The sequence below is a fragment of the Cinclus cinclus genome, chromosome 10 (genome assembly GCF_963662255.1).
Source record: "Cinclus cinclus chromosome 10, bCinCin1.1, whole genome shotgun sequence".
NCBI classification, from domain to species: domain Eukaryota; kingdom Metazoa; phylum Chordata; class Aves; order Passeriformes; family Cinclidae; genus Cinclus; species Cinclus cinclus.
The window spans coordinates 10,479,383-10,494,779 of record NC_085055.1 but is presented as its reverse complement, the minus strand read 5'-3'; the positions used below and the strand labels follow the sequence as shown (position 1 = coordinate 10,494,779).

The following is a 15,397-nucleotide window of genomic DNA, read 5'->3' as shown; positions in this document are numbered from 1 at the left end:
ATCAGCTCACTTCACATGCCGTGCTATCACAGGTCACTGATAACCTCCTAACTCACAAGTGAAAGACTGGAGATGAACACTACGCATATTAGGAAAGGTCACAGCTAATGACTCAAAACAAAGCTGGGGGCCCACAGTGCCTTCTGCTCCTGGTACATTGGTTTTACTGGGAGCCTGAGGTGCTTGGGAGCTCTCTTTGAGCTGTAACGCATCAACACTTTTTGCATTTACACATCCAAGAACAGGGAAAAGCAGAAAAGATTTCTGGGGCAAAGGAAGGACAAAGGTTAACAAGAGGAGCAAGTGGAATTCAGGCAAATCATGAGTTGTGAGCAAGTAGATAGTACATAACTACTTCTGCCCTGAAAGACTTTACTACTGTGAACCACAGATGAGGTGGTAGGGCTGGTAAATTCAGAGCCCACTGCCTGCTTCCACCAGGCTGCACCCACCATGTTCTGCAGGCTGTTGTAATCCTGGGATAGGCTCTGAGGTGGTGGGAAAAGCAAATAAAACAGGAGTGAGCCTTTCCTTATGCTCCACGGCCTTGGGCACTGGGCATAGACAGAGATGTAGACAGAGCAAGAAGGATGCAAGAAGGATGTTCTTATTTCCTATTTTAGCTGCGGACAGGTGAGGGACAGTAAAGTGTTTGATGTCAGTAGTATCCACTGTACTGACAAGAAGAGGCTGGGAGAAATGTTAACCAGTAAGAAGAAAAGAAGTGATTCAGTCTTCATATACTTCAGGCTGGGAGCTGTTCAGTTTTTCCTTTTTTTTCTCTTTCTTTGCACTTTCTCCAACAATATCACTGCCAGAGGCAAGGTCCTTTTCAGACACACACCCCTGCTACCTCGTCTCTTATTCATTCCTCTTTCCAAGGTCACAAAAGCCATCTAAAGCTCCAAAAGAAATTGCAGTGGCAAAAAAGATGCATACTGAAGGGCATCTATCAGGAATATGAAGCACCCTTAAGAGTTGCTGTGTCTATTCTCCCCTAAGCCTGCAGACAAGGGTAAACATTTTCTTTTAAATTCCCTAATGCAAATTTAACCAGCCCGAAGAGGCTGTCCCCCCATGCACACACGTGGAGACAAGATCTGACTGCAGCATTCAGGGCAAGAGGGGGTCTGAGATGCTTGACTGATGCCTAATCTCCATTCCAGGCATCAAGGAGGGCTGGAAAAGAAGTCGTGCCCTTTAAAAACAGAAAGATTGAGTCTTTTGAAACAAATCTGAAATGATGGAAGATTTCAGCAGATGTGACCACAGTTATTTCACCAGATGTGATTGTATCAAGGATCTGATAGAAAAGAACTTCCCTGCTGTTTCATCAGACTGAAGCCAGGCCTGAAATATCCTTTTTAGTCTTTTGATGACATAAAGGATAAAAGCCAAAGGGAAGTTAGGTTTTGATTTATTTTTTCCCCCTGCTCTTTCATTTTTTCAGGCATAGAATAGTTTTACCTGGTTTATGTTGCTGGATATAAGCAGGACCAAAGGAAACCACTTCAAAAGTTTAAAGAGGGCTGTTCCAAGGCACCATTGGGTGCCTCTCAGTTGCCACTGTCATTTAACTGAGCAATGTTTCTTTGACTCCAGCCACTTTTGAAGATTTCACTGTAAAGAAGCAGATGGGGCATACCTGGAACAGGGTTTGAGCAGGGTAGGGATTTATCATCTTCTAAAGACCAGCCTATATGGTCCCAAAAAGGGCCAAAGAATGTGCCAAATATCTTCCCTTGGCAAAGTTCATACCGGGAGCTATGCCACAACAAACTGCAGGAGACACAGTGGGGTAAAGGGAACTGTGCTCAGCCACACCTACAGCAATCAGTCACACATTCAACTTCTCCACTCGCAGAAAACACAAATAGCACTGGCTATTCAGACTGAAATAATTTCAAGAGCAACAAGGTGTGGTAAAGAACTGCATGGGCTTTCAGCTGGGGCAAACAGGCAGAAGAAGGAATGTTATTTGTTAAGCATTGCAAGGAGATATCTTGCAAATCCTTAAAAACTGATTTGAAAACTCACTGTGGTGTAGGAAGCTTATGAAAAGGACAAATAATAAAAACATTTAAAAAAGGAAAAAATACAGAGAAAGCAGATAACAAGAAAGCATGAAACTAGGAGGCATCAGTCTCAAAACAAAGGAAAGGAGGTAGGTGTTTTGTCACACAACATGCTGTTAAACAGCAGAGCTATTTCTGCTACAAGACACTGTAGTTGCTATGAGTTTACATGGATTCCAAAAGCAGCAGAAGAAACACATGGAAGAAAACTCCAAGATACAAAACAAATATAAAATGTTCTTTGCTTCCCTTTTACATTTTTCTCTGGTCACTAGTGATGAATTTGGCTCTAGAGACATTCATATGAAGTCTCCACTTGCGTTTACTATCCACCTGTGACACTCTGCAGGTAAATAACTGACCACAGCCCTAGGTGCCAGGGCTTGGCCCAACACCTGGAAACCCATTTCTTCCATTATTTTAGCAGAGACAACAGAAATCACAGCCAACTGCACTCAGCCTCCTGGGATGCATAGATAAAAGAAAGCGAAGACTTTGTTGCAGTTATGAATTTGCATGATAATAATGATTTATATTTTCCCTAGAGATCAGTGTGACAGACATTTTTCACACACAATACCTAGGAAACATCCTTGTCCCAAGGAGGTTCGTGTCAGTTGGATACCAGCCCCGGGAAGGGAATGCTGGCAGAGGAGTGGGAGTGAGGTGCTGAAACTTGGAGACAGAACCAAGCTCCTCCAGGCTACCAGATGAAGACACTAATCCCCTGGGCCAAGCCAGCTCTTTAAAGGACATTTCATTCTCTGTATTTGCCATCTGAGACCTGACAAAACATTCCAGAAGACAACAAACCCCTGTCCAGGCGATCCAAGCTCCAGCTGCAATTCTGTTGCAGGACGGTCCTGATTTCACATGACATGGCTGGGTCTGAGCCACTGACATGGCCAGCAACTGGACTGTGGGCCAGTGGGGCCTGTCATCATCTTCCATCACTGTTTAATAAGTTCTTGCTCTCTGCTTATCCTGAGCAGGGCCCCAGTCCCAACAGCAGCACATTGGTGGGAGCAGGATGCCACCAGTGTGGATGAGCAGCAGAATAATCCAGGATTCCATCCCCTTCCCTGCAGCTCCTGCCCCTAACACTGGAGGAAAGATTGCGCCACAAACATCGGTGATCAGTCCAGAATCCTCAAGAGGATTTGGCCATGGATATTAGATGAATGAGCAGAGATTAAAAAGGATGGAAGGGCATCACAGAAGTTTAGCCAACAGGATCCGTGGCCCTGGGGTACGCTCTGCTGAAGCCCTGGATCAAACACCAACAGTGGACAACTGTTTGATTTGATGGGACATGGACAATAGACCACAAGAAGATCTGCAATATTCCCTGTCCCTCTGCCACCCCTGAGGACAACAGAAGGCAATTATGCAACAGGAATAAAGAAAATGCAGCAAACAGCACTCAACAAATCCTCCTTGCAGCCCAGGAGTGTGCTTGTAGGTGCCTTGACACTGGAGTTGCCAACACAGAGGTCCTGTGCTGTTGGGTCCCCTCATCCCCATCTGTTCTGCCTCAGGACGGTGTTACCCAGCTCCCTGTGCATCACTGACACTTCCACCTCAGGCATATAAACCTGCACCCAGCTTCTGTGGGTTTCTTATCGTTTTGTTCTGCTCATGGAAGGAAGTGCTGGAAATGTTAAGCTTGGCTAAATGGGGCTTTTAAAAGTGCAGGGCTTCTGTGGGCCTCTACACCAAAAAACAGCAAAACAAGAAATGCCCTTCAGCTGACCAGAGGATCTTCACGCTGTGGGCCAGAGAATAAGCTGTGGCAAAAGGCACCATAATCCTCAGTACATGAAAGCAACAGGATGGATTTGATAAGGAACAGTCAGGGGATGAAGAGAGAGGAGGAGTCCCATGAGCCAACATCTGCCAGAGCAGCAGACCCGACAGTCCTGAGAGTTTACTTAACATGTCTGATCAAAAGCTTTGGGAGTCTTGTCTGTGTTAAGTGCTGCCAGATGCAAAATCAGCTGCAAGATGTGAAGTGTATTAATAAACTAAGGAGGCACGTAAAGTTATTTGAAAACTGAATGGGGAAGGTGGGGAGACAAGCAGGAGAATAAAACCAGTTTATTTTTTCCATTAAGTCAATTTAATATTCTCTGGGTGGAGTTACAATTACTCGTCCTTGGGAATTAAATCGAATTTGTGAAACATTCATGTTCATCATCAGAATATACAATAAGAACAGGGATACAATTTTTTTTTCTCTACACCTTGGGCAGGACAGCACTACTTGTCTTTCCACAGGGCAAGAACAGCTGGCCATGAATTCTTTTTGACCTAGCATGACTTTCACTGACTTTAAGGAACTTTACAGCAGCAGGGAATATATCCCTTTTCTTTTAATTAATGTAATTACATTAGAACACATTATTAACAATTGTGGTAACTGTTAAAGGTTTCCCCTTTCTTTGCCCACTCCCCCACCAACTTAAAATCTGCTCCAATATCATCACAAATTATTGTTTAATTAGCCATCAAGGAGAGCTGATGTTCCCCACAGAGTATTGCTGCTTACAGAAAAACTGAGAAATAGGAGAACATAGCAGATATTTCATCATCTGCCTCCAAGGGGAACCATAACCAAAGAGCAGTCAATTACCCCAATACAGCTGCAAAGTTTAATCAGTGTAGAAACCAAATAGCTCATTAACTGACCAATGCAATAATGGAAGACCTCACTGACTCATATGACATGAATGTTACATTTTTAAAAGATCCAGTGGTGATGTCAAAGAGCAGAGACTTCCTTCACATCCAAATTGTGATCTTCATCTTTCCTTTTCTGGCATAAGAAAAGAACGAAGAGGAAGATGCTTTGGACAGCACAGGATGTGTTTAACAAGCCACAAATTCCACACACCTGTGCACAAGGCAGTCTGTCACACCCAGCCCCACAACTCTGGATTTATACCTCAGAGGGGAAAACCACACCAAGCACCACCTCCTGCCAGGCACGAGGAAAGCACAGAGCTGAAGGTAATTTCACTTCTTTCAACACTTGTGATGAGTCTGGCATATTGTGTCCAGCATGGGAGGCAGCAGTTTAAGAACTTGAGACACCCCAAAAAAGCAGAAAACAGCTGAAAAGGAGACATGTAGAGAACTCACTTGGTTTCACCTACAAAGGAGATTTAGTAGCTTGACAGCAATATCTAAAGAGTTTCACAGAATGAAAATGCCAGATACCACAAGACTGTCCAATCTAGCAAAACAGAAAAACACAAGGCAATCAGGAAGCCAAAGCTAGGGAAATTCCATTTAGAAATAACAGAGATTTAACTCATTTATGTGCAATACTGCAGGCAATTAAATGTTAAAACAAACTTCCAAGATTTCTCCACCTCTTGATGTCTGTGGTTCAAGGCTGGATGCCTTTGGTCTCCTTGGGTGATCAGGCAAAGCTTTATGTTCTGTGATAGGCAGAGGGGCACAGCTGACCATTTAATGGCTCTGCCTGGCCCCCACCTCGACAGAGGTGAGAAAGAAACAGCTCTGCCAGTCCATAAAGACCTACTGACATCACTTGGTGTTTGCACCACTTTAACTGGAAATCAAATTTACATGAGCAAACTCTATCGCACACAAAACTGCATATTGTGACAGTTAAATAAAGAGCTTTTTAAAAGACACACGTCTCAGGCAATTTAAATCAAAAAAGATAGGTTTTGTTAAAGCTACCAATTTCAGAAAATTAAGGGTGACAAAAACTGTTTTTAAAAACTCCTTCTGGAACTTAATCACATATCAGAAACCCCTATGCAGCTGTTTGTGTCACCTGCAAAAAGACTGCATAAAACATAAGCATGTGCTTAATTTTACACGTGTGCTTAAGTTCTATCAACTTTAATGAAGTTTCAGCACACAGCCAAGTTTCTCTGAATTTGAGAAAGCATTCCTGGGCATGGGCTGTGAAGTTATTAGGAAATCACCAGTGAGAAAAAAAAAAGTAAAATTAAAACTGGCTGGTCAATTTTCACAGCCTGAGTAAGCACTAGGTCCAGAAATTAAACATATAACACATTTCTGAGTTTGTTTGCTTGTTTTGCTGTAATAAGAAAGGGTGAGTGCCAAAATGTTTGCAAGGATTCCCAGTGAACCTGGCAAAATATCAGGAAAACGGATGCATAAAACTACATGAAAATCAATGGCTTGGGTTTGGCTTCTGAGGAAAAGAATCATGTCAAAAATCTACTATATGTCTCAAAGCTGAGAAGAGAAAAATCTGGACTCAGCCTCAGTCTACCCAGTTTTGGGTGGTCAATGGCTTCAGTTTATGGGGCAGGCAGGCCTCAGCTGGGCAAACCCCACAGTCTGATTCACTGAGGAAGGTTCTTGCCTTCAAGAAATTTGCAATCTCGTTTTCCAAACCATTAGGCCTACTTCTACACTCCCTTCAAGGCTGCCAGATATTCGATTTGGCTGGCTGACCATGGTTTTTTATTTCTTTTTTACAGCAGCTGCCTTGTTTGGACACCTTACCTTCTACATATCTCCTAAGTGCGAACCTCAGCTGAAGAAAAGAAAATACACAGAAAGTTGAACAATGGATAATTTCTGCTGCCCTGAAATGGAATCCACAGTGTGCAGACCCCTCCTGGGCAAGCTCCAAAGTTTAATTTTATATTGTCCACGTGCAGATAAATGAATGTAAAGCGCTGTCTTTCAATTAGAATTCATGCATCAGAAAAGGCGGAGCCCCCGGTACACATTAGACCTCAGGAAAACATGATTTAACTCTATCTCTGCTTGGGGCCAACACGTCACAGAAGCCAAACTTCTGCATTGAAAGCGTGTTCCTTACCTAAGTGTCTTTAAGAGGCTCACCTGAGCTCAGAACTGACCACATGGTGCTCCCTAGGCAGCCCCACCATCACCCGGGGGACACCTGGGTACCTGCAAGCCTCAGCAGGGGCATTCTTTAGGAACACAGAGAGAAGCACTGCAGGGCTGAACTGGAGGAATTTGCAGAGCCAGAAACAGAGGGAGGAAGGGGCAAGCAGCTCAGGAGCTGAAAAGGAAGGCCAGCCCTTCAACGTGACAAGATGTGAGACTGTTCCCATGGCAAAAGAGAAACATGGAGATGGAGAGGAAAGGAGCTGTGCCTTGGGACTATTGAATGAAAGGAGTTTGTAAAGCACCTTTGTTGCTTACTGGCTTCAGCAACACTTGGGAGCTGCTACACCTTCTCCAAGCATTTATATTTTACTTCTCCCAACATTAAAACCAATACAAAAACCATCACATGATGTTTTCCAGATGCTCTCCCTTTCCAGATGCACACCCCTATTGTGTGTTAAAGCTAATCAACATCCTGCATTTTAATCAGCAAAACAAACTGAAAAATACAATTGTGGAGAATGGTCCTTCAAAGATGGAGTTTTATGGTAGCAGACACTTAAAATCATGTCTGGAACAAATTCTTTCCACTCTGGCTGCATCATTGGTATTTATACCACCTTCCAGCTTGCTCAGCCACTATGCCACACACTCCTCACAGAGGTAACATTTTCTAACAACAAAACCACCCTTCATGGCAGCTGAAGCTGTTTTTCACCAGCGATGGAAACTGAAAAACAGAGACAGAAACCAGCATTTCAGCCACTTCCATTCTTGGAAATTAGATGTTCTCACAACTTCTCCATATCCACATCTCATTGCTGCCAGATAAAAATTTTCATCAAAAATAGGATGAAGTTCTCCCTATGCTTTGAAAAACTCCAGGGCTCTAAAACTGAATTTAGGCCACAACTGGATTCCCCAGTCAGCAGAGCTCTACTTCCTTTTATCTTGTTTGGCCAAAGCTCTTTCCTACACTGCACAGCATTATAGTACTTAAAGAACCAAACCCAAGGTGGGAATCTGACTCTGCTCTGTCACCTTCCAGACTACCACCATGCCCAAGATGCATGGAAAGACTTTGACTTTCTAAACCACATCTTCCAATCCCAGCCAGCTTCACAGAAGAGGCAAAATAATGTCTGCTGCAGTTTTTTGCATTCCTTCTTGTTACTGACTGTCTGTTTTTGTCTTGCTGCTGCATTATAGTTCCCTAATGCAACACAGGCTACCCAGGATCTGAGACAAGAGCAACCCATCTTGCAAGAGATTTTTCCTAGGACCTGCTAATCCAACAGCAGACTTGAAGAGCACTGAGATACGAAAAGAATGGAAACTTCTTCTGCATTGGTCATGTTATCTTACTCTGCCCCATCACACAGCTCATATGCTTTGATAGGAGAATTCCCACATCTTCATTATCTTCTTATTTTCCCTCTGCTTAAATAATTCTACCTTAGATACAATGATGTATTTGCTTGGCTTTTTGTCTGTCACTAGCCAAGCTCTGACAGAATAAAATTGCCTGCTTTTTCTGCATGCTCTTCATGTCTCCACTATTACTTTCCACATTCATGTCTCTATTATCCATGGGTATAATCCAGGTTACAGACTAAACCGTCTGCAGGTGCCAGCTGTGGCTGACTCCATCATTTGAAATGTGACAGTGTCCCTCAGAGATGTGTCCACAGGACCAAGGAGATGCCTACCAGGGTTTGTAGCCTTGGACAAAGCACTGGGGAAGCACAGCCTTCTGTCTGGACCCAAGCTGGCACATGGGCTATGTCTTAACCTAGAAAGGATTTGCCTTGATCAGCTCTGACCATCATAAGCAGAACATTTCTGACCTTTCTGTTTCCTCTTATGACTTTTTAGTAGGTCCCATACCCGTATTTAAACATGATATGTAGCAGGCTTTTGCTTTCTTCTGTTCCTTCACCTCATCACCTGCTATATGGCTATATGGCAGATTATCAAAAGCAGCCATCTCTGAAAGCATCTCCCAGCCTCAGCCACAGAGCTCTCCTCCCAAAGAAGGCACAAGTATTCAGGTCATGGCACATCCTGTGTGCTGGGTGACTGTATTAAACAATAACGTAACAAATACATTAAATAACACAGTAATAAGCATGATGAAAATTATGAGCACAGTTAACTGTTTGGGTCCTTGCTTACTTTGTAGTCCTTGCTGAGAGGTTCAGCTATTAAAGGCTGTGTTGCATTATAACATTGCCAAGATATTAATAGCTAGGCAGGGAGATGAATGGCAGGCTTACACTGCACAATTAAAACTTTTCCAGTTTACCCTTTCAGTAAAATTTGTGGTTTATAATAAGCATCTTTGTCTATTCTGAAGAGAGTGAGGATTGGAAAGTTACATGGATGGGAACAGAGGTTCATTAAAGATTTAAAATAGAATGTGGTTTGGCATTGTAAAATAAACATGCGTTTAAGACGGGATGCATCAAGAGCTGCCTGAAAGAAGTGCTCAGTGTTCCTTTTCTCTTGTGATCCTGGATCTACTGGTCATGCTATCCACAAAAAGTGATGAAAAAGGAGCAGGAATAAAATGTTCATGCTTGCTCCAAATAATGTGAAGGTCGCCTCTATATCCCCACTCACGATGTATTTCTCACACCTATATCTATGTGGTGTAAATATATAAATACACACATATAAGAAATGTGTGCATTTTCTCTCTCATGCATCCCAGTATTCATCAACATATACAGATGTTATATTACTGATTTTTCTCACCCTAAGACCTAAAACCCCTTATTTTCTAAAAAACCCTACTGTAAAGCAAACACTCATTGACCTGTAGAGACCCAGTGAGCATTTAAACATTCAGAGAACATACATGTTATTTGTTTAGGTCTAAATTAGAGCATAGCACATTCCTGTTTCTCAAACACACGAGGAAGGCAGGAAGGAAACAGAGAAAAAGCATTCCTGCAAAGCCAGGGTTTGACTAAGATGGTTAACATTATCAGGTAATGTATTTATACCACCGGACACAGCTTCAATTTAGACAAAAGGCAGACACTTATCACATGGATTTTAATAAATCAGGTTAGAAGTCACAGAAATCTGCAAAAGCTGAATCTCAAATGGAAAGCAATGTGCACAGACTGTGGCTTTATTTACAGAGTTTCTGGGAGTTAGTGATCTCCCCTGGAGTCAGGCAGCCCCACCAGCAGTGAGAGCTGCCCTGTGGTACCAACATTGCTCGGCAGTGAGCACCAGGCCAATAACCCCGATGATTAACAAAATCTAGCACTAGAGGGAGGCTGAACACATGTTCTGCTCTCTTTGGCCTTTTCAGCTATTCTAGACATTAAAAGGCAGGTGATTTAAAGCAAGCCCAGCACCAGCAGGCAGAGCCCAGCCTCTGAACAGGAGATGAGCTATTTAAGGCAGCAACCCCCACTGGCAAAATTCACGCTCTTTCCTTCCAAGCTATTCGCCAAAATGGGCACCAAAAATTAAGAAAAAAAATTAAAAAACAAAACAAAACAAAACAAAACCAAACCCCAACAATTCTTGTGTCCTGGCTGCTCCTTCAGCCAGTGAGTCAGAGCCCACAGATGCACCGCTGTGGTGTCAGACAGAGAAACACCTGGCAGCCTCTTCCCTGACAAGGATGAGGCTCTCGCTTCTCGCATCTATCAACACATTCCCACCTTCTGCCAGGCGCGAGCACTGAGGAGTGAGACAGGTCTCCTCGGAACAGGAGACACACGCCTCCAGAGCGTGCTTCAGCTCTCCTCCTTCCAAAATTCCTTGGCAATAGGAATTTGAGCCCTTTGGCTGATTTTCTCTGTATCACAACAGGAAGGTAAGACCAGTGAGTTCAGTAGGTCTGAACATGGGAACAGTTCCCTGCCCATGCTGCTGCAGCCCTGCAGCCCCTCCAAGCACAGAAGGTTACAACAAGAACTTATATATTAAAATTCTTTATATTGCACTTTGCGCAACTATTCAAAGTCTGATTGTTTCTTCACTTTAACCCCCAACCTAAAGCTACTTTTTGACATCCACTTTGATATATCCCAAATTGTTCCTATGTTCAGGCACTGAGAGTGTTTACTCATTAATTTGTACTTATTACAGCAATGAGGCTCTGGGATGTAGCAGGCAGAATTGCTCAGGAGATCTCAGTCCTATTTTTAGCCTGCTACTGGTCAGACTGGTGACCTAGGCAAAGCACTTTCCCTGCTCCAGCTTCCTTATCAGGAAGAGAGTGGTATTTCTTTTGTAAAGTGTTTTGTGGTCTGTTTTTACACACTGATAACAGCTGGGGGTTGCTGGGAAAGAAGTGCCATCCCAGTTCAACACAACCCTCTCCTTCCCATGCTGTGGTAGCATCTCAGATCCCCCCAAAAAATCAGACCCATGTGCAGATGCAAGTACGTGCAGGCAATTAGTAGATATCTGTAAATGGATGCTTCCCCAAGGTGGAGCTAGGCAAGCTGGCAGCTGAGGGTCACATCTGCTTTGAGCCACCCAGATTCTTCCCCACCATAAAATGCTGGGCTCTGACCCTCACCTCTAAACAGAACCGGTTATTTCAAAGCCAGCAGCACCCATGACTCCTGAGACAGCCTCCACAGACAGGGCATGGGACAGGGACTGGCATTTCACACAGCTGTGCGGCTCTCATCCCTGCCTGGCAAGGAAGAAAGGAATTGCCAGAGCCATGAGTGAGGGTCCTTCTCTGAGAGCAAACAGGGTACTTGAGAGGCAGCTGATGAGAGTTTTTCCCTTTTGCTTTCCCTGGCCTGGGCAGATGCCTGTTTTGAAACTAAAAGGCAAACACATAATAAAAATCTGCCTCCCTCCCTCCCTCCCAGATCTATCTATTTCCCTTTGACAAACAGTGATTTCATTTTTCTTCCTGTCCAGAATTTTTTTTTCTTTTAAACTGAGCCCAGGCCAACGTGGCAAAAGGCTCTTTGCTCATGTCCTTATTTGTCAAACACGCCACCACCACGCCCTCACCACCATTCTGGGAACAAGTCCTTGCCTTCCCCGGCTGCAGCCGAAGGGGAACTTCCCAACACAACTCTTCCCCCAGCCCAAACACACTCTTTTAAAAAGAAATAAAGCCTTTTCTTTTCTTTTTTTTTTTTAAGGTATTCCAGTTATTAAGAAAAGAGTTTGAATTTGTTTGAATTTACTTCCCCTTTCCTCCCCACAGCCCTGCTGTGAATCTGAATATGACGGATCTAGATGGGAAAACAGAAATTAGAAGAAAATGCCAGATCTGTCCCAAAGGTATTTCATGACCCAGCCCTCCTCCAATTTCCATCAGAGCATAAGTCAGATACTAAAGTACCTATTTGGATCTGATCCTAAGTAGCCTGTTCCACTGTCCAAACAGAGATCCAGAGATAAACAGGTCCATGAAAACTGGGTATTATTATTTTAACTGCTGCTCTCAAGCTATAGCTTAAACTGTAATAAGCTGCGCAGCTTCCAGCCCTCTGGTAACAGTAACACACAAACTGATAGTAAACTAAACATTTATCCTGCTGTCCTCATCAACTTAACACCTAGTATAAAAAGCTTTACCTGGAGTCCCATAGCACACATACTTCACAAACTGTCATCAGCACTGCGCCAACCAGAGAGAAATTTCTGACGTAAAATGGCTGATTTGATGGAACAGATGAATTTCAAACTCTGGAGTAGATCTGGAGGGCTCTCACCAGGTCCACAGGGGCCAAACCACCCCAAACAGCAGCCTCAGGTCTGGTCAATGCTCAGAAACTGCATCTGCTGCTGCAGCACTTACATTTAGCAACGGGGAAACTGAGGCATGGAAATTATATGGTTTGGCATTGGAGAGAAAGATTAGCTTCTTGGAGCCCAATACAACACATGTTCATGAGCTCCCTGATTTCAGACAGCCATGTCCTCACAGCAGAAGGAACACAGTCACCATTCGTTCTGCTCCTTCAGCACAAGAATGCCTACCAGGATTGAGAAAATTACTGTGTTTGATGCACAAAGGCATTGGGCAGCTTTCTCCAGCACCACCTGCCCTTTTCCTTCTCTCTTGGGCTTTACATATTGCTTCAGCATGACTTTTGCTGCTCCTGAAAGATAAGGAGCTGATCTTGCAACACAAAACACTGCTGGCTCCTGACTTTAGCTCTGACTTTTGCCTGCTCCTGATTTCCTACAGAAAATGGAAGGGAAAAAGAAGGGGAATAGCTGACCAGAGAGCACAGATGAAAGGCAGGGAGCCATGTTTGCTGCGTAAGAGTACATCTGGGGTGGTGACAGGCAGGACTGCTCAGGTACAACTGGTGGGCTCCCCTTCCTCTGAGCAGCATACCATGCAAAGGAATTCTGCTCTAACCAAGCTCTTACTAAAACCCAGCACTGAACACAGGTCCAGTCCCAGCTTCCCAAAGCCAGAGAGAAAGGGTGTGACAAATAGCAATTCCATGAGCTCATGGGAAGGAAGAGTTGTCCTGCTGAGTGGTTCTACCAAGGGGCACATCCCCGTGACAGCCCTGCGTGGCTCAGAACACTTTCGGAGCCAGGCAGGAGCAAGCTCCTTTCAATAAACACACAAGGTCCTCTCCTTGGGTGACCTGGGAAGGGGGAAGCCTGACCCTGAGGAATCCTGTGTGGCACCAGGACCCCTTGCTGCTGGCCAGGCTCCTGTGCAGGCACCATGCAGGCAGTGCCCTGCCTTTGCCAGGAGCCTGTTGCTCCATGGCTGCCCAGGGCGCTCTGGAAGCTCCCCTGCTCCCACGGGGGCCACTCTTCTCACAGAGATAAAAGACAGAACAACACTTGCTGGGGAATTACTTCATTCCCCCAAGGCTGGGAAAAGCCATGCTCTGCACTTGGCAATGTCCCTGATGCTTCAGCCTTTCCTGGCAAGGGAGAGCACAATCCCCATTAACCCCTTCCTGCTCAAAGGCTGCCTCCAACACTGAGGATATTGCAGGAAAAGCTGAAGCTTTGCCATAGCATCTGAACATCTTACCATGGCCAAGAGATCCCAGTAAGCACATGCGGGAGGGGAATGTTTTGTTTTTCCCAAGGCACAACGCAAACAAATTGACTCTGGAGTTGATGAGAGGGTCAGGAACTAAGTCAGGTCCTTTGAATCCTGTTTAATGCCTGCCTGCTGGCCTACCCTCATGTTCAAGCCCACTGAGGGATACAGGACTGCCACAATCTTCCAGGGCCATCAAGGGCAGCCCCATGTTTGTGGATATGTGGTTACACACCTCCCAGCAGCCTCAAACCTAGACCATGCTCTCTTTGTTCTCACTACTTCTCACAGAAGGCTCTTCCACGTCTTTGGAGCCCCAATGCTTATAAAATTTCTAGACATCAGCATGGAGGTACTTCTGGAAAGCTCAGCCTCTCCTGTTCCTGCACCAACACCCACACAGAGCTGAAATACAGGCTTATTCCCCAAGTGCATTTCAAATTTGCAACCAGACCCATCCTCAGACTTCCTTTTGCTCATCTAACAAGATAAACTCTTCTGGTCTCCACTGAGAAGATCAGCTCCTTGATCACCTTGACTGCCTTGTCCCAGAAGTCTGAATGCATTTCTACAGAATGTGCCTCAGCAAACACAAACCTGGCACTCCAGGCAAACCTGCAACACCTGCGAAAGAGTTCATATCTTTCAAAGGTGTTCAAGGTCTGTCCCTATTCACTTTGGACATCCCATCGTCACCTCAATGCATCTTAGAAATTGCATTTTCATCCAGGCAGCCAATCTAGAAGATCCAAGCCAGCAAAAAGAGGGTGAAAAGGGTCTCAATCACATCATTGGAGCCTGGGCCAGGGCTTATTTGCTTCACTTAATTTGAGGCATCTAAACAAAGTACTTTTAGGATCAGATTACTGCCCTAATGTCTCTCCACAGTCCATGGAAGGAGATGGCCATTCCAGACAACTATTCATTCTGGGAAGGTTTCACTCCCATTCACCATCACAACAACATAAGGCAATTAGTCTTCTAATTCAAGCCGGATGGGAAAAATCCTTTAATAGCCCAGCAAGTTTTGAATGGAAATATTCCCTGCTTGGGAAATACAGCTTGCTAAAGCTGACTTGGTTATTCCTGACCCATGATTTTTAACCAGAACTTTGCCGCCTCGTTTCATTATCATTCATTCATTTCCACAGTTTCTGGATTGGCTCTTGCATGAATAACAAAATTCTTGTCTTCTTACCTGTACATTGTAAGAAATGTCATCCAGAGGGGGTGGGGGAGGAAAGGCACCTTGTGACGATGTGATGTTCCCAAGGTCATCCACAGGAGGGGGTGGGGGCGGAAGAAAGTCCCCTAGGAGAGAGAATGGGAGAACTTAGACTCAGCAGCATTTCCCCACATCATCACATGGATGATCAGGAGGAACTCTGCAATACTTTCAGCTCTACCCATCGATTTTGTGACACAGGACATAACA

The 15,397-nt window shown here is 44.4% G+C and overlaps 1 protein-coding gene across 2 annotated transcripts in view; it reads right to left on the bottom strand.

The window, feature by feature from the left end:
• LPP (LIM domain containing preferred translocation partner in lipoma) overlaps positions 1-15,397 on the bottom strand; it is a 298,039-nt gene that overhangs the window by 155,652 nt on the left and 126,990 nt on the right. For both annotated transcript variants that reach the window (XM_062499363.1, XM_062499362.1), the window contains one exon: positions 15,161-15,273. In XM_062499363.1, coding sequence (XP_062355347.1) covers positions 15,161-15,273 — 113 coding nt within the window. The remainder of the gene's footprint in view (positions 1-15,160; positions 15,274-15,397) is intronic.